The sequence below is a fragment of the Macrosteles quadrilineatus genome, unplaced genomic scaffold (genome assembly GCF_028750875.1).
Source record: "Macrosteles quadrilineatus isolate MER2022 unplaced genomic scaffold, UCM_ALF_1.0 Scaffold_7__1_contigs__length_78375512, whole genome shotgun sequence".
Lineage (NCBI taxonomy): Eukaryota > Metazoa > Arthropoda > Insecta > Hemiptera > Cicadellidae > Macrosteles > Macrosteles quadrilineatus.
In genome coordinates, this window is record NW_026542600.1 from 66,880,629 (window position 1) to 66,900,620 (window position 19,992).

General features: G+C 32.3%; 1 protein-coding gene across 2 annotated transcripts in view; it reads left to right on the top strand.

The window, feature by feature from the left end:
• The window catches only part of LOC128998771 (uncharacterized), an 80,395-nt gene extending 61,329 nt beyond the window's left edge, over positions 1–19,066 (top strand). For both annotated transcript variants that reach the window (XM_054425118.1, XM_054425119.1), the window contains 4 exons: positions 271–409; positions 2,207–2,405; positions 5,729–5,783; positions 16,425–19,066. In XM_054425118.1, coding sequence (XP_054281093.1) covers positions 271–409; positions 2,207–2,405; positions 5,729–5,783; positions 16,425–17,637 — 1,606 coding nt within the window. In that variant the 3' untranslated portion in view covers positions 17,638–19,066. The remainder of the gene's footprint in view (positions 1–270; positions 410–2,206; positions 2,406–5,728; positions 5,784–16,424) is intronic.
• Positions 19,067–19,992: the final 926 nt, after the last annotated feature.

Genomic DNA, 19,992 nt, shown 5'->3' on the forward strand with positions numbered 1-19,992 from the left:
ACACTTTCAAGGTAAGCTAGCTGATATTATCCTTTTACTACCATTTAAAATCCTGGCCTAGAGCCTTTCCTCAAACAAAATTAAATATAAAATTGCCTTTTTTGTAAAAGTTATGGGCTGAATAAAGTGTCTCAGTTTACAACTTCTATTCAGAATAACTTTTCTCCAAAAAATAGAACCAGCAAAATTGTCATTTGTGTAAAAAATATTTTTACTGTAAAATTATGCGCCAGAATTTTTTAAAAATATTTTCAATCACATTTTTTTCAGAATTAGGTGTAAAATATGCAAGACAGGCAGCACAATGCGAAGTAGGCTCATGAAACACATCAATAAAGTTCACAATATTGAATGGGAGAGAATTTCTGAATATATAGACATATATGCAAATGAAGAATTGGAAAACTGGGTATGTATGATTGTTTGAAATTTAAATGTGTGCATCTGATTCAGTCTATTCCCAATGGTTGATAAAAACTGCTAATGGGTCAATTCCAAAAGTTGATTCTCGTTTCCACCGATTCTCGGCTTTGGAATCAAAATCTGGAATCGACTGCTCAAAGTTGATTCTGATACCGATAACCATCTGGTCTCAATGATCTGTGTGTGATGGTAGGAGAAATTCCTATAAAAAAACACCCCTAATGCCGCTATTGCGCAAAACTAGGATGATATTTCCTTGACCGCGGGATTGCGGGGGTTATTTAAGGTTTTGCCGTTACCGCGGGAGACAATGGCAATGTTTACATGACCGCATGAAATGCTTATAACTATAACATAATGGAATCTGAATTGAGAATCAATTTGTAAAATTAGAATAAGAATTGAAATGGAATCTGAATTGAGAATCAATTTGTAGAAATTAGAATTAGAATTGATCATTTCTAGAACCGACCCATCCCTAATATAAACAATCGAACATTATCCTTCTATTCATACATACAGCTGTATATAAATCAGCTTATCGTTTGGCCGCTTAGAAAGCGAAAGCGACCTGCTCTAGCATTGGTTAGCATTAACGCGCAGGTCGCTTTCTAAGCGGCCGAACTATAATAGCACTTGTTTTGTTCCCAAGTGGTTTTGTCCCAAGGTTTACACCTTGATGGGGGCCATACAGATCATACCTCAAACTTAGACCTTGCTGCTCAGTTAAAATAAGGGTATAGTTCCAAAACATATTTCAGGACCAGTTGATACACTTAGTGGTGGTGCACATTTTCTCAATATGGAACTGGATATTTATTTTTCTTGGAGTAACTGTATTATATTGGAGTAGGGTACATATATATATATACATTGGCCAGAAAATTAGAATTAATATTAACTATGCTTTCTTTTTTCAGTAATAAATTTATGGGATTAAGTTATGGGGATTATAATGTAATTCAGTAATCCAATTTCACTAAAAAATAGTTATTTCATCTCCCTATAACCTAGTTAATCCATACAGAAAAACTATATTCAATTGTTTAATGGTATTATATTGGCTGTTTATTTATTTTGGAAGAGCGGGGGCCAAAGCTGCTTCCAAACAAAGGTCAGCTAATTCTGTGGATTCCCGAAAGATGTAATTTTTACCTAGATATTACGCAGCTCAGCTTCTAGAAGAGGTAGAGAGATGTTTTTTGTTTATTTTGTCCAGCTTGTTGAATTCTATAATCTGCAGGGTGGATTTGAAGGAAATCCTTTTAGAACATATTTAAATGATTTTGTTTTTATTTTCTACAAAAAACCTAGTTAAAACATTACAAATGTAAAAATGTTGTAGAATTATTAGTTGTTTTAACTAAACAAAACCCATTCTTCAGATCAAACATACAGCATACTTTAATAAACACTTAAAAAACAAAACGTTTCAATTATCTTTTATGGGTTTTAATCCGTACATGATCTAGTAAACCTAAAAATTGCATACTTGTGTCAGGCAATATTATAGTAATCATAACTTTTGTTTCTTGAACTGAGAATGCTTTTTCCGATAACTAAAATAGCGAACTGTGTTAGCACTAAAACAGCATTGTGGGAGTTGGCGCAAAAACACGTTGGAAAGTTTAGTATGAAAAGTACGACCTGAACTACCTGGAATTACTCATGAATATTTTCTGGTTGGCCTGGTGGACACGCTGATTAATAAACCTGCACATATGCACGTTTATTGGTACGTTAGGTATAGGTTTCACTAATTTTATGGGAAATTTTTAATCAGGTTGATAGAGTGTTATCAAGACAGCAGAGCCTTATGTCTGCTGAACCGAACAAGACTGAGGAAAGCCGTAAGCGTCGTAGATCAACTGAGACTGTATCTTCATCATCTCAGTCTACCACTCCGCCTCCTCAGGGCATCAGCACAACCACAGTAGTTGAGACATCTCCATCAAGTCAGGAGACAACTAATTACACCTCAGGTACCTAATTTCTTGTTACAATCAATTTCTTTTATTTATTTTATTTAATTATTGGATTTCATGTCAGTACATCATAATAACAGGGCATATTGCCAATTTTTAAATCATAGACTTAAACTAATAGACAAAACTAATACATATATTTCTACACAAAAACAAGTGAATCTTCCCCAAATGTAATATTTTACATAACAAAAAGTTAGGGATGGAAATCAAATTTTTAGTTCGAGACGAGATGGGATTTTTTATTTCTCATAACATTTCAAGACTAGATCGAGACAAGATTTCACTTCTCAAACATATCAGAAAATGCATGTTCGCCATTTTAACCTGATTTTGTTGCATTGTTAAATACCTACTGATTTATGACAGATGACTGGTTAAATTCAAAAATAATAATAGGCAAGGGTATTTAAAATCTTTTAATAAAAATCATCAGTATAAGAAAACAAATATAATTTATGACTACCTTATTTAAAATAACTATTACGCATAGGAAACATGATGATATCAGTTGGGATTTAGTTCAACTTTGATTAATACAAAATTTTTGTCTGACACATCAGTGTTACTAGTTAAGTATTAAATTACAATAGTAGAACTTTGAAAAATACTAGATATATCAGTATAAAACATCTGTTTTACTAGTTAACTAACAATTTTTTAGTCTTGTAAAACAACACGCTCTTGTATTGCGGGTATTCCATTGACTTTCTTTTTATCTTGCCTTTAAAAAAACTGGGTCAAAATCAAATCTCGTCTCGTAGAAAAAGATCCTTCCCTACAAAAAATGAACTAGAAGGAGCGGTTAGGTTTATTCATACTAATTCCAGCAGTCCTCCAAATAATCTGCCAATGAAAAAAAAAGATTTATTCTTGAGCTATTTTTTTTAAAGAAGTCTAGACTTAAAAGGATTTTCCAGAGCAATTAAACTTCTTGGTAAGTTATTTAAGATTCTTGGACCAATGTATTGTCCTTTTTTCAGTTTGTTTTCTGTTTCTCTTCTGTTTTATTTTGAGGACTCCATCCTGTCGCTCTCCAGAGCTTGATATAATTATTAATCAATTGAAGTTATCCAAACTTACTACTTCGAAGTTCTGTAAAATAATAGTTTCAATGGAAACAATATTTTTTCAATATACTATCACTTATTATCCTCCACATAACTTTAGCTCTATTAAATACTTTGTTTTAACAAATATAATAAAGAGCTCATTTCAATTTGATTTGATTCTCATATAGTGAATACTCTTTTCTAAAGTTGTTGTGGAATGATGAAGTATACAGGGTGATTGATATAAGTGTGCCAGCTGTTTTATTCGAAAACTATAAGAGATATCAAAAAAAGTTAAATGGTAAGTGCCTTGGATTTTTTATTTTAAAAATTGTAGTCAAGTTGAAAAAAATATTTTAACCGCTATTTTTCCAATATGGCCGCCAACTTTGATTTTTCTTATGGAACACCCTGTATTTTATGATGTATTCCGGTAGAAATTGTAATTTTAAGACAATTTTACTCTTCTGTTTTTTTTCATAAACCTTACCTTTTCAAAGATAATAATGGTTCGTTTTGAAATTTTGGCATGAGAAAGAGTTTTGATAAAGGCCTAAGCAAGCATGCAGCTGTTTTATTTGAAAACTATTTGAAATTTCACAACTTTAACCATTATTATCTTTGAAAAGGTTAGGTTTATGAAAAAAAAAAAAACAAGAGTAAAATTGTCTTTAAATTACATTTTCTACCGGAATACATCATAAAATGCAGGGTGTTCAGTAAGAAAAAATCAAAGTTGACGGCCATATTGGAAACATGGCGGCTAAAATATTTTTTTCGACTTGACTCCAATTTTTTAAATAAAAAATCAAAGGCATGTACCATTTAACTTTTATCGAATTTCCCATATAGGGAAGAAGCTATTACCGTAGGTCTCATGGTAAGATCTAGACCCGGGACCGATTTACTTTTTCATTTTTAGGTCCCCAGAGGGATCCGTTCAAATTCGTAAATATATATGTGTCCGTTAGCGCGATAACTCAAGCAAAAATGTTCCGATTTTGATGAAATTTGGTACAAACATGTAAACCTACATTTATTCAAATGAGTTCACGAACCAGCATAATCGGACCATGGGATCAGGTGTTTATGGGGGGTTTTATGGGGTGAAAATGGGTTTTTCTCATTTTTGACCCTAAAAACAATAGATTTTGCAATTTCTTTCTAAACCATTTTGTGTAGAGCTTAAAAAATGAAATAATTTAGTATATTGAAGCGTTGTTGTATGCTTGACGGTCACGGAGAAAATTTTTAAAAAGTGTAATATAAAATTCCCATGTTATTCTTATGGAGGAAATGAAAACTGTTGTAGTTTACTTGTTTATGGATATGATAAAATTTGGCAAATTTATTTATTTCATCCCATACTATTGACATATACAGTAGTCAAAAAACACTTTTTACCTTCCCCGTAGCAGCAAACCTAAGCACTCCTTAAATCTAATGTTATCATAATTGGGAATAAATATGTCTTATTTCAGGAAATATTTTAGTAAAAATGTAATCAGACAAGTTGAAATTCGCTCTCTTATAGTTTTCTAATAAAACAGCTGGCACACTAATATCAATCACCCTGTATAAGTAAATTTTGGTTTCTAGTGTTAAAAAGTGTGAAAAACACCGTTTTCAATGTATTTCTCATGAAAAACATGTTTTTTAAAATTATCCACCATAAATCATAACAAAAACAAACTTTCATAATCATTTGCTAATCTACACAAATTAATAAAATCGGCCAAGTAGAATTCTAGATTTAGTTATACAAAGATTTTTAAACTGAATTATATATAGGCCTAAGTATATTAATAATTAATGCTGTAGTATCATCTGGAAACATTACAATTTCTGTCCCTTATATTCATTGGAAGGTCATTAGCATACATTACAAACAAAGCTGGACCTAAAATTCATCCCTGAGGAACTCCTGACTTTACAGTATCAAATTGTTATTCATATTCCATGTTATCCATGATGATGTGTCTTGCTTTCTATTAGTTAAATATGATCTAAACCATTTCAAACTGTCCCCTTTGATTCCATATACAACATTTTTTTTATAGGAAAATATGGTCTACACAATCTGACAGGTCACAACTCACAACAAATTGCTAGTAGTCTGTGACCTGTCCATACTCTGTAAATATTGTTTGTTAGAGAGATGAGCGCAGAGTTAGTAGAATGGGATTTTCTAAAACCGTCTTGAGTTTCACTTAGCACCACATAAACATGTCCCCCCTATCAAATTATAAACCAGATATGTTTTTGCAGATGAGGAAAGAGGCAGAGAGAAGCGGAGAAGAGACAAATGTCCTTCCAGACACAGGTAACTATACACGTTAATGTGAACACACTTTCCAACCCCTTAACTGACACAAATAAATTATCAATGGGGGGAAGGGTGGTGTTTGGTTTTTTTGTGGGAGAGGGGGGGGGGGTTTGTGTATTTCATGCTAATTTGATGTTTTGGTGTTTTGTGCATTACTTTGCTTTTGAACATCACAACCATCATGCCAACTTCTATCATGCTGAAACCATGTACTTGCATTGTCCGCTCCCATAAACATTTATGCTTAGCTTAAACATTCAGATCTCCCGAGGTTTGAAGCCAGCATTTCAGGCAGGCCTTTGAAAATTAATGGGTAATAACTACTTAAAGATCAAACCGTTGGTATTAACACGTTATAGAACTTGAAAAAAGTAATAGCCAAAATATCATAATTATTATATTGAGTATGAGCCTTTAAATAAGTTTAAGCTATTAAAACAATACAGGGTGTTTATAAAAGAATGCCGGGATTTTAAATGTTAATTGCTTGGATACTATTCAAGATAACTAAACATTTAATACAGAATGTCAAATTGAAGCTAAGACAACTAAGTTTTGTTTCCCGTGTAGCAAGGGAGGAAACTTTGACCTTGGCATGCGTAAAGCTTGTGCGGGGTGGTAGGCTGGTATTAGTCTCACACGCCTGACGCCAGTCGTCAGAGCAATGTTTACGGCGCAACAGAAGGCACAGAGTGTAATCTGTGGTTCACAGAGTTTATATCGATTGCTAAATTAAACTAAATTAAAATCTATTTGATGATAAAGAAATATGACGCTGATTTAATGAGTTTCTTGGCACCGTATTGTTTTGAAAAGACATCCACCTGGTTGGCTAAAAACAAGCGATGACATAGTCAAAGAAATGCAAATTCTGCATCAAAAGCCAAAAAAATCGATTGCCCGACGAAGTCTTGAGTTGAACTTATCTAAACAACACTTCATGCTGTTATCTGTAAAAGATAGTCTTTGTGCCTAAAAAGATTCAGTTAAGACATAAGATAAACCCGCCGCTCGCCCTAAGCGTACAGACTTAGCCAGTTTTACGCTCATATAAGATTTATGAAAAAGAATTTTATTAAATTATTGCGAATTGTAAAAAATTATGAGAAAAACCGTTGTTCTTTTCCCTCCAATTTGACGTTAAAATCATTTAATTCTCCCTGAATAGTCCCTGAGCCATAACTGTTTAAAATCCCGACTTTCTTTTATAAACCCCCTGTTTTTTAATAATATTTTTTGTGATCTGCAATATAAACTTAATTTTGCATCTTCTGATTTTGGATCTTGTGAAGATGACCCTTAGCACAATAACTTGAACAAAAATGGTCTGATTTTGATTAAATTTGGTTTAAACATATAAACCTAAATTTATTCTGACGTGTTCGCGAAGCAGCATGATCATACCATGGGAACAGGGGTTTTTTAGCAGGTTTTGTGAGATAAAAAAAGATTAACCATTTTTTAACCTAAAAACCTAGTATTTAGCCATTTATTTCTAAACCATTCTGTAGAGCATAAATAAACATATACCTAACTTAGTATATTAAAACATTATGCGCTTGATGGTTAGGGAGAAAATAAAAATAAATTAAAATCCCATGTTATTTTATGGAGATTAACACAATTGTAGTTTGCTTGTTTATTAACATATTTTGATCAAATTTAGAAAAATATATTTGTTTTATAATAAACAATTAACATTTCACTAAAAAAAACCACTTCATTAACTTCTCTGTAGTAGCAAACCTAATTACTTTTTGAACTAATGTTATTTAATTATAGATTAAAATGACATGACATTGTAAAGGAGATTTTTATTTGATATTCTCTGCAGGTTGCTGTGGCGGGGGTATTTTTAATTGCGTTTCCCGTTTAATTTTTTTTTTTTTTGCCCTGTGTTTTATTTTATGTATTTTACCACTTTTTTTATTATTTTCACATGTTAATTTTAGTTGTTTTCTTTTTCAGTGGGATAGGCCTATCTTTTAAAAAAATATAAGTAAGTACCTTTTTAATAAGAAATATGGGGCCTCTTTTTTTATAAAGATATTGTTTCTTTGGCCCTCATATTATTTTCTACTCTTTTTTTTTCTTAAGTTATCTACTGGGGTGTAGATTGTTGCCAGATGTTTATTATTCAGTGTTTGCCGTCAATAACCATTGACTAATGTTTCTTTTCAGCATTTATTCCACTCAAGTGTTACATATACCTTGAGATCAGATATAAGACAGGCAGAAGTAAAAAGTACAGATCTTTGTTTATACTGTATTACTATTTTGGCCCCTGCAAATTTTGAAAACTCCCCCTTTTTTAACCATTTCCCCCCTCTTACTTTCATACTGTATGTGAAATGATTTTTGTCCAAATAGGTTATTTTAATATACCTACTTTACAAATTTACCTACACAAGTTTATTTTAATTGTTGTGCCTCTTTGTTCAACTAAAGTTCTCATGACAATAAAGAAAGTTTCTGTAAATATTGAGCTTGTACAGCAAATTTTAAACTATTGAGCTGCTCAAACTCTTCAGTGTGATGTTCTTGGAGGTTGTAGTTGAAAGAGTTATACTCCTTCTCGACAAGCCACAAAGCATTAATTTTTAACATTAACACATTCAATGCGGGTGATGAGTAATCTCGTCATCGCTGGTGCTTTTTAATTTTATCTATGTATTGATAATTTTTTGCAGCAGCACAACTAAAAACAAGTTCTATCTAATGCTACAAGCACAATTCCATAGTTTGCTACTATAGTTTGGCCTCTTAGAAAGCGACCTGCGCCTTAATGCTAACCAATGCTAGAGGAGGTCACTTTCTAAGCAGCCAAACTTTACATTGCTTTTATGAGGGTTTGTCTTTTTAAGATGACATAATTGTCTTATTTTTATTTTCCCCAATGCTTACAAATATACAGGGTGTCTTGCAACCATATAAACAAACCTTGTCACGTTATTCAGCATGTCAAAAAAAAAAAAATGTAATATAACATGCCCTATCTCATTCCGTTTTCGGCCTATCTGTCTGTATGTGATTTTTACAAAAACATTCATAACTCCTTGGCCACCTCTAATACACAAGGCCGCGACGTTCAAACTGGCAACGCCGCACTCACCCGCCACCTGGGTCCGGCTCACACGCTAGGCTATAAACATCAATGAGAGTATTGCTGCTCTGTATCAATGAGTGAAAGTATGTAAATTACATATATTTAGGGGTGTGCGATGCATCGAAAATGCATCGAAATTTCGATTCGATTCGATTCGATGCATCGAATCGCGATTCGATTCAGTGGTGGTCAAAAAACGATTCGATTCACGAGGGAGTCAGTATCCATATACGAAAAACGCCTGCAGAAAGTCAATGCAATACCCGCAATACAGGAGCGCGTTGCTGTTGCGTTTCCTTTACGAAGGCGTTCTTATTTAATACATTCTTTGCATTAAATATAGCTTTAATTGTTTTATACTGTATTTTTTTGTTTTGACATTGCAAATGATTAGAGGTTTGTTTTTTGTCTTGATGTAAGCAGTGTGTGAAATATTTTACTACTGTGAACCTAGCCAAAACAAGGTAGGTTACTCCAAAATCATTTTAAAAATAAGTCTGAAAAATTGTTACTTAATACTTAACTAGTAAGATTAATGTTATAGACTGATTCATTTGGTATTTTTGTTAGGTGTCTGCCGGTCCCCGTCCCCGAATTTTTGTTGGGGCAAAAGAAAAAAAAAGAATAATTTATTTCCAAAGAAACACTCTTATATTATTATATCTATTATTACAGAGGAATTAAAATGTTCAAATGAGAATTAAAAATTAAGTTGGCTCACGACCTTTAAGAATAAAGACACAACAGAGCAATTGCCGCACTGCCACTAGCCAGAGCCAGGTCTAGTCTTCTACTGATAAGAGTAACAAGACAAAAGCCGTGACGCAACACTAACAGTGCAAAGAAAACAAAGTCAAAAGAAAGACTATTTATCCAGACATACTAGTATAATCATTTATTGTTTATTCAATACCTAATTAAAAATATATTTTATTATTTTACATAATAAATTATAAACAAAAGAAATATCTGATATAGTGAACAGATCTGTATCTTGGTTAGATGGGGTTAAACAAATATATTTCTAAGATCCAATACAATATTTACAACTCACAAATTACATTGAATTAATTTCTTTGAAAATAATCTCTAACAGTTTTGTGTTTTTGAATAAAGAAATATATTTCTTTGTCTCTACTTCCTTGTTTCATCACTTGCATTTTGTCAGCAATTGAAGCAACTGGGTAGCAACCGGGTGGTGTAAGAGGGGAGGGGTAGGGTCTATGACCTTGAATTCACACATCGTTGCCCGGGCCTGGCTGGTGAGACTGATTCATTGTTTTTGTTTACATACTACTACCCTTCCTTAAGAGAAAAAGGCCCTGCTGTTCCAAAAACATTGAGGGTAGTTTAAAAACATTGACCTGTGTTGTCAAGGGCACTAGGCTAGAAGATAGCATTTAACTTTCTTGTCTCTTGATTTAATATTATTTTAATCTTCTATATATTATTTAAGAGTTACTTTTCGGGTACCTAATTAGTTGTGATATTGTTTGGCTTTATTTTATGGATTTTTAATTCTTTTCATTCATTAGCTATCCAAATCAGTTGCTTTAGGATTTTAATCTCTTGCAGTAGGTCTATACTACTGTATGACATGATATGCATTTTTTAGTCCTTATTAATTATACCATAAACAATGTTTGTATGTTATTTACTGTTTTTGAGTTTTATAGGAAATTAGTTTACACAATATCTTTTCTTCAATGAGTTCTCCACTTGACATGTTGTTTCTAGCCTATTACTATTTTAGGCCCTATAAAAATAATGCCTAGGTAAAGCTGTAGGCCTACTGATGCCAATAATAATTCTTTATTTATGATGATGTAACAAATAATGTAAGTGTGAGGTTATTATACTAAGGAGGTTAGGAGGCAGGGAATGAATGATACATATTGCATGGTGGAAACATATTATTTTTATTTTCTTCTTGCTTGCAGTCCTGAAGCTGGTCCACAGGCCCTAAACTTGTGATATGTAAATTTATTTCTTAATGGTCTTTTTATATTAAGTTCCATTCAAATTTGTTGTAATTTAGCTACCGGCACCTATTTAGTTATTTAAACAGTTATTAAAATGAGAATGAATGTCTTGATAAAAAAATATTTTCTTCTTTCTTGCAGTTGAGCCAATTCAAGTAAAAATTATGAAATAGGCAAGTAAAGCAGCTCACTGGTATTTCCAGCAGTTATTCTAATACATATGATTGAAAATAAATATTTTTTCACCTAAAATTCATATGTTAAGTATGAAATAGGCCTAATACCACATCAACAAAAATTTTTATTACACAAATGTGATACATTTTAATTATTGTTAATCCACTCAATTGACAATTATGAATAGAAAAATACCGTAGTGCTTCGAATCGAGTTGCATCGAATCGAATCGAAAATCTTTTGAATCGAATCGTTGCTTCGAATCGAAAATTTTTTGCTGCTTCGCACACCCCTACATATATTAATGGATTTTAGGGTATGGTAAAATAGACAAATTACAATCTAGCTTGTTTATTTAGTAAAAAAATGCAACATACCACAATATGTCTAAAACTAAAAATCCAAACATAATGTTTTTTTTTTGCTTTTATCCTATTGTAAGTACGTTGAATGTGGAAATGTATGGACTTTGCATATACCATATACCTAATTGTTAATTTGTCAATCTATACTATTATATAAAATCTAATGTTGTCTTTCTGCAAGGGGGGGGGGATATCCGAAATTTCAGGTCAATTTTGCCCAAATTTGATATCTAACACTAGTTAAATATCTAACATTTCCGGATAGACTGTATTTAATGACGTTTGAGACTGAGGTCAAAATGTTCATAAGGTTACTTATTATCATCATTAGTTTCCCAAGACGTAATAATTTCAACACCACTCGTTCCCACCGACGTTGCAGCAGTCGATGAGTTATCGTTTATGACACATAACACAAAACTAAAACATTCATATCGTCGCTGTGGAAAAAAACTGAATCAACAAATAAATACAGCAATGACAATCGATATACCTACCACATACCATACAGTACCACATTAAAGACAGTTCACTATAAATAGACACAATAGAGTACTGGACATTCAAAAAGAGTTCAGCTATGATAAATTTTATCAATAAAATTACAATAACGTCCAACCTTAAATTTTAATCTTGTGCTCATTAATATTATTTCCTTTCTCGAGTTTTACTTTTGTCTAGCCTAAATTATCCGTGAGCTCAAAGACGAAGCCGTATGATGCAATACCGAAATCTCATTCAGTTGTTTATCGGCTGTTCATTCATTTGATTTTACTTTACAATTCAATTTATCTAGAACAAACAGAGATAAAGCAGAAAAGAACTACCTACGAAGGTCAAGTGAAAGTCAATTTGTGTAAATGTCTGTTACTAGGAGCGCTACGCTACGACGATATTGCAGTGATATTCTTAAATATTCTTCTTTAAATATTTAAATATTTTTAAATAATATATTTTTTTTAATATTTTTTATAAATATTAAATATTTAGTTTTCCCCATTTAAACAATGTTAAATTTTAACATTGTTAAACGGAGAAAACTGAAGGTATGGCAAGAAAAAAAATATTTCTTGTTATTCATTGTCCAAACTAAGCTTATAAGATATCGTTTTAATCTGCATAAAATTTACTAAAATTTACATCTCCGGCAAATAGTTGTTAAAATTGACGGTTTTCGTGGAATTTTGGCATCAAATGTTTGAAAAAGCCGCCATTTTTTACGGTTCAAGAGTTTATTCATATTTTGCACAAACATAATGGTGAATAAGATAAACAACATAAGATTTTTACAGAATTTCAACTCTGTAGCTTAAGCAGTTAAGGAGTTATGAATGTTTGTTAAAAATCACTTACAGGCAGATAGACCGAGAACAGAATGAGATAGGACACGTGTTATGTTACATTTTTTTTTCTTTTGACATGCTGAATAATGTGACAAAGTTTGTTCATTTGGTTGCAAGACACACCTCATTCATTCATTTCACTCATTCATTTGGTTGTACAGTTATAATCTTTCACCTTCCACTGTGGATCTCAAGTTATCTAACAGAATATAAAATATAAAGTACTACATTTAACATTATAAACATTACTTATCAACATTATCCGTATGGAAAGGTAGAAGTAAATCAGTATATAATTTTTACATTGTGTGTTAATGTTAAAAGGTTTATGTTAAAATGCTTCTGGTTGCAGCATTTCATCAGTCATGCTTTCATTAACAAACCCACATACCTCATAGTTGTCTCTAGTTTATCTCTACTGTTTCCACCTTCAACTAACCACTTTATAATATTGTAGATTTGTGCATGGTGTTCAAAAAGTGCATGGTGTTTTGACAGTTTTGTACTAACTATTAACTTAGATTATCACTTTTTGGAAATTGGAATGATTTAGGAGGAAAACGGAAACTTCTACCATTAAAATGGTTTTAAAACTGGCTTTCTTCTCTGAAAAATCCAATTAAATAATTTATGTTCTGTTCTAGATTTCATTATATTTTTTCCCAAAACATGCAATAATATCTTTAAAGATATACAGCTATACACAACTCAATGCTTTTTGCAATTAGAGTTAGTTCAGTACACATTCTACCATTCACTCTTACTACATTATGAAACAAGACTGTATACTTGACTTGTATGGACTCATCACGGTTATCTCAGATGGAGTAGTGGTCATAATTCTTCCCCCTGTTGAGCTTCCACCTTATATTTGTTAATTGTTCTTAAAGACATGGTTGACAAATTCTGGGTGTAGAAAGCTTAGATGCAGGAGTAACATTTTGTCCAATTAGTTGTCCTCCAGATATTTCTGTTTTTCCAGTAACTTCACCAGCTGTCTGGGGAAATAACAAACTGAAAAGAAATGGTAAACTGTCTTGTATTAGTTTAAATGACACAATGAACAATTATAGTTTTTGTAATAACCAAGTTTTATAATTTATTTAGGTCAATTAGTTCTGTCGTAGCCTTTATTGCCCAGGAATTTAGACCATGATCATTCTTATCGCCAAGGTCAAGCATTGGTTGATTACTGTATATGCAAAACATAAAAATGCAGATGTGACTATGAAAACCGTGAATTTCATTTTGAAGCTAGTATGGGAACTCTTGACATAGTGAATCTAAAATTGATGTATTGTCTTATTTATTTTTTTAACTATGATTTCTTTAGTAATGTTTAACGCAGATCTTCATGGGCTGGTGAAGGGTCTTAAATCTTTTATCAACTGTTGCTGTATCAAAGTCACACCCTAGCTAATTGAACAGTTTTAATTCAGTAGAGGACCTTTGTACTGTTTATTTTAAATCAAAATCATGATCATACGACAGTTAGGTAAAACTAAACACGATCACAAAGCCAACTTTTGGACTAACATTTAATATGGCCACCAGTGCTTAAGACTTCAATTTGAAAGGGATGACATTCTTTTTACACATTTAAATGTTTTCTAATACAATTTCTCATGATATCAAGACAAAGAAATGGATTGACATAGCATAGAAAGCAAAAACAGTCGGAATTTTCAACAAAGAAAAAGATTCTGTATTATCAATGAACAGACATTTTTTACGCAACGATGTGCATCTGCTGTTGTGTGATATTGGGCACCACAGCCTAGCCAGTGCAGTGCACACAAAATTTGTTCCGCTGGTTGGAGCGCATTGTATCTCTTTGCAAGGGCCTGCCAATTCTCTGATTTAATAACTCAACCACAGGTCCTTGAAGGCAAAGTCACTTAAAGGATTGTGGAGGTTTATCCTTGGTTTGAAAACCCTTGGTAATCTAATGACCTCTATATCTCCAACATCACTATCATTACAGTCACTATAACTACTACTGCTACTATCGCTTGAACTCATAACTTGTTGAAAATTTGATAAAGAAAGTAAAATTAACCTTAAAAACTACTGTTTACATACATACTACTAAAGACAATGGCTTGACACACACAGACCCCTATGTAAATTTTATTCCGACAATTTGTCAAAAATCACCTGTCACACTAGAAGTTTCATGAAACACAAATCTGACAAATTTGTCAAGACATTGACATATTTGTAAAAAATATTTGACATAAAATTTTTAAATTTTAAAACTTATATGAAACAGAAATTTGTAGAATTGTAGATATGTCAAATATACCTGTTACCTGACACCTTTTATGAAACAGAGCCTAGCTTATTGCCAAACTGCCATACCACTGTATTTGGACGTCTTTCTTTTGCCGGGGTTTACTCTTGTTTACATTTTATTTCCATTCAAGTCCGCTGATTGTGTCTCAGATTATCTTCAGCTCTCCTGATGCTGGAATTAATTTTCTTTCAAAATGATTTCACTCCACATTTTGTTAATGTTTTTTTTCCGAGCAGATGACTTTTAATCATGGTTTCTACTAACCTCCACTCTCTTGGTACTTAAGTTTTTAAATTTGCAGACTTTTGTGGTAGATTTTCTAGCACAGTGAATTGTGAACCTTAACCACATGTGTCCCTTACATCATGTCCGTGATTATCACTCATTTGAGTCAATCGAAACCGTGACAAATCAGGTTTATATACTGCTGAATGTATCTGTTCAAGTTGTGGTTTGTATCAGGATACTGAGTGCACTTTGCTGGATACATCATATTAAAAAATATACCCCAGTCACAGACCTACAGACTAAGTAAATTTCCATTTGCCTGGCCATTCACTGGTGCTCTCACCCTATAAGTGGTTCTAAGGGTTCAATCCCTATTGAAGAGTTCATTGTCATCAGGTTTGGACAAGATAGTAACAAAAGTTGAGAATATCTTGCTTGCATATTGACGTAGATTTATACTGTACCCCAAAGATTATTATAAGCAACAGCATAGGTACCTTGAGTTATTAAACACAAATATCCACTAGCAAATTTCTCAATTTTTTTAGTCTCACCATAAACACCTATCAATTGGGGATGAATTTCAATATGCCAAACAAGGAGTTGGCTCCTCGAGCCACAAAAATGAAATCACAGACCGTACAATTCATACCATGCAAAAGCATCGTTGTTCTTTCCTATCATTAACGGCTACTACGATGATACTGAGACTTGGGGAACAGCTACAATAGTAGTAAGGGTTGTACAGAACCCAGAGCTAGTGTTGAGATTTCAACTAGCTCCTTCCGTCGCCACAGAACCTCGTAGGAGACCATAATTTACAGACAGTCCTTCTACATTTTGGTTTAAAGTTGACATTACTGTACATGATTAACCCCCATGAATATCAAATTTAAGTATGTACCAATTTCAAAAACCTATCTATCTGTTGGTTTTGCTCCTAAATTACACAAAGGTCGTAGATAAATTTTAAAGTCTTTTAATAATTTAAAGTTTGCTTATAATAATTAATGCTTGCTTCGCCAGGTTAGTAGGGTCTTCATATTTAACTTTTAATCATAAACTTGTTAAATGGTTACCAAAGCAAACAAATATACAATGGCAACCAATATTAATAATTGGACATTTCTTTTTGTTTCAGGTACTCTTGTGAATACTGTGACGTTACAGCAAAATATAAACATTCCATAGTAACCCATGCCAAGAAATCTCACCCGGATAAGCCCCCCATGGTCAAGACATTTTTGAAAACATTTGAAGAAAAAATGGATGCATATAATTGCATGTATTGTAATTGTACTGCCTTAGACCTAAACACGTTAAAACATCATTGGACAAATGCGCATAAAAATAGTGGTTTGAACTTTCTCTTTAGGAACACAGTTTTCAATACAGAACTTGATTATGAGTGTTATTGGTGTAAAAAAAGGAGTGATTTAGAAAGTTTAGAGGAACACTGTAGGGAAGAACACTCCGTGGACCAGCGATTTCTCGTCACCTCTGTGTCAGTGCCTAAATACAAGTGTTCTCTGTGTAAATTTGAAAATCTGTTTAAATCTGTAGATATCTTAAAAAGACATTTTGCTCTGATTCATCCGTCCAAAAAAATCTCTTACGTTGTTGTTGAACCTGAAAAACCTGTAATATTTTCTCACCAAAATTCTCCTTCCTCATCTAGTGAGTCAGAAAAATTACCCCAGCTCATTTCCACTACTACATCAACCATGTCTTACCAATGTTTCAACTGTTCATACGGTAGTCCTAAACTTTGGCTCATTGTTAAACACATGGAAGGACATTTTGATACTTTTGTTTGTAATGAATGCACTAGTTGGTTCCCATCAGCAGTAGAATTCAGGAGTCATATGCTGAACAAACATCCTTCTTCCATTTCAAGACCGAAAATCCTCAAAGGGTCCGATACTGACATCGAAAACGCAAAAAAAAATATTATGGTCATTTTAGAATCAGGAGTAAGAAGGAAAATCACTGAAGAAGAATTGGCTGAAGCTGAAAAAGAAAGTGAATCCGATGAGGAAAATACAGAGATTTACTTAAGTGACGAGACTTTAGAAGAGAACCTAAGTCCTCCTCAGATTAAAGAAACTGCACGAAAGTCAACTGGATATCGTTTGACTCCTCCGAAACACACTTCGCCTCTATTAGAGAGGGTCCAACATAAATCACCTCATAGATTTCAAAAGGAATTGTTTCCACCCGACGAAGAAAGTGAAGACTTGGAAGATACTTTCGTGGCTGTAAAGATGCATGGTAAAATAATCCGACTACCTACTACGACATTTAGAAAGTTGATCAACTGTGACCCTGACCTCATGTTACCAGATGTGTTTTGACCAATGCTTGACTCGGACATAACACTCATAGACCACGACTACTTATAAGAGACCATTTTTACACATTGCCATGAATAATTCCTTTGCAGTTAAATGAACACTATTTTGTATACATTATAGTTTAGTATTTAATATTTCTGTTGTCGTATGATGAATTTAAAAATGTATACCTGACCATATCATTTTATAATTAAATCGACTTAAGTTTTGTATTAGGCTATTGTTATTAGGCGAGTATTCACTGTTATGTTATGTGAATATTCATTTGTACAGTTCAATATGTATCAATATGTAACTATAATGTGAATTTTGTACAAAATGTAAATTGTAAAAATTCCGAATTTTGTATTTTAGTACTTGACATAGGAATCTTAAAGTCATTTAGCTTTATTGTGATATTAAAATAAGTATTTCTAGACTATTAAGATTCGTACAATTATCTCAAAGTAAAAATGATTACAAGTATTTTCTTTTAATGTGATGGAAAATCCATTTCAAACAAAGGAAATATTATTGCCTTTACAAATTATTTTTTCAGTTATCGATCAAATTACTTCACATTTACTATTACAGTACTACACATGATCATTTTGAATTTTTAGAAATATATTATCAATACTATCATATTTGTTTGGTTGTAATACTTATTTGGGCAACTTATGGGCAAAGTGTTACTTTTTTAAAACAAGATAAAAATGTTGACGCTCCTGAGTATAAACGTGTCAATTTTAATGAATTTAAAAAAGACATTGCGCCCTAGTTGCACATCATATTTTGTCTACAGTTGTTATTAGATGACAACAAATCTAAAACTATAAATCTTATTTGAGTAATAACAAAAATGCAATATAACACTGAGGTGATGTTTTGTAGTTGAGGTGCATTGTTTGTTGACTGTTGAAGCAAAGGCATAATATCATTACCACCTGGCAAGAAAAATTCTCTTCCGTTTACAAACTGTCTTTATAAATAATTACTTTGTTTTTCCAACTAAAACGTGGCTTTGTTATTCATTTGTGGCATTTTATGTATAAGAATTAATATAATCTACATACCTTTTCCTTAGGATTTTAAGTTTATTCAGCTAAAATGAGCTGAACTAAATTTTTTTGTCCAGTTGTCATCCGCAGTGAGGATGTATTTGAGAAAGTAAAAGGTTTATAAAACAGCTGTTTTGCAAACTCAATCAATTGAACAAAATGCCACTTTGTTGGACAACTGTAGATGAAAGGTTTTTAAAGACTTTTTTGCAAGTAAGTTACTACAATATTTAGTTACTAATAGTTTGTTATTTTGTTACTTGTCATTATAATCAGTATTTTCTAGGTTATGATAGTTTGTTATTATTCTACAGTTTTTGTTATTTTTTAAATTATTTTGTAATGTAATCTCTAAAACCAATTAAACCGTATTTCTTTTTCAACATTTATTTCTTGCCTTTTTGTTGTTTTAGATTTAAATCCATGCAGCAACCTCTACATTTCTTATTTACCTAACAAACATTTTACAAAAAATGTTTACCTAATAAACATCAATAACAAACTCATGTTAACATCTTTTGACCAGCATTGTTGCAACCCGTTAATCGCGGAAAGTTGCAGCAATGGGATTGTCAAACGAGTCCGTGTTGGCCGCGCGTTGTCGAAGACTACAAAACGTCTATGGCTTTTTCTCATGGCTCTTAGTTTATTATTTGTGTATAATGTTTTACTGTAAAACATGTACTTGAATAATAGTTTTCCCATTCTACATCAGTACACATACACATTTAGTGTATTATATGCTCAATGGCATCTATCCTAATGGGCTTTTCTTTTGTACTGTATTTTATAATTTTCTAGTGTAATGTAGATGGGTTATTTATTATACGTGTATGTTACAAATTTGCATAAAATTATCAATTCCTTTGTTTACATTTGTGTGAAATTATCACAGATACTTGGCAATCTATAAGGCCAGTTAAAAAATTTGAATTAAGGTTTATAGCGAAAAACAAATTTTCCCAGAAAATAGCCTAGCATAGATATTGTTTTTAGTCTAAAACTAAGATATGTCTAACAATTTCGAGGAAATCGTTAAAGCCGTTTTTGAAATCATTGTGCCTGTAAATGTTTACCCATACTATAGTACAGGATAGGATTAACAAGTACTTACCTTTGCTGCTTATGGAAAGGAACATTTTGTTTGTTAAATGTTAAAGCTTATCATGATATAAATAAATTTTTCAATTTTTTATGAAAATACATCCATAAACAATCGAACTACAACTGTATTTTTCATAATAATAAAATGGGAATTTTAAAATGTACAGCTTGGAATTTGTTCTGTAACCATTAGGGGGACGACATCGCTTTA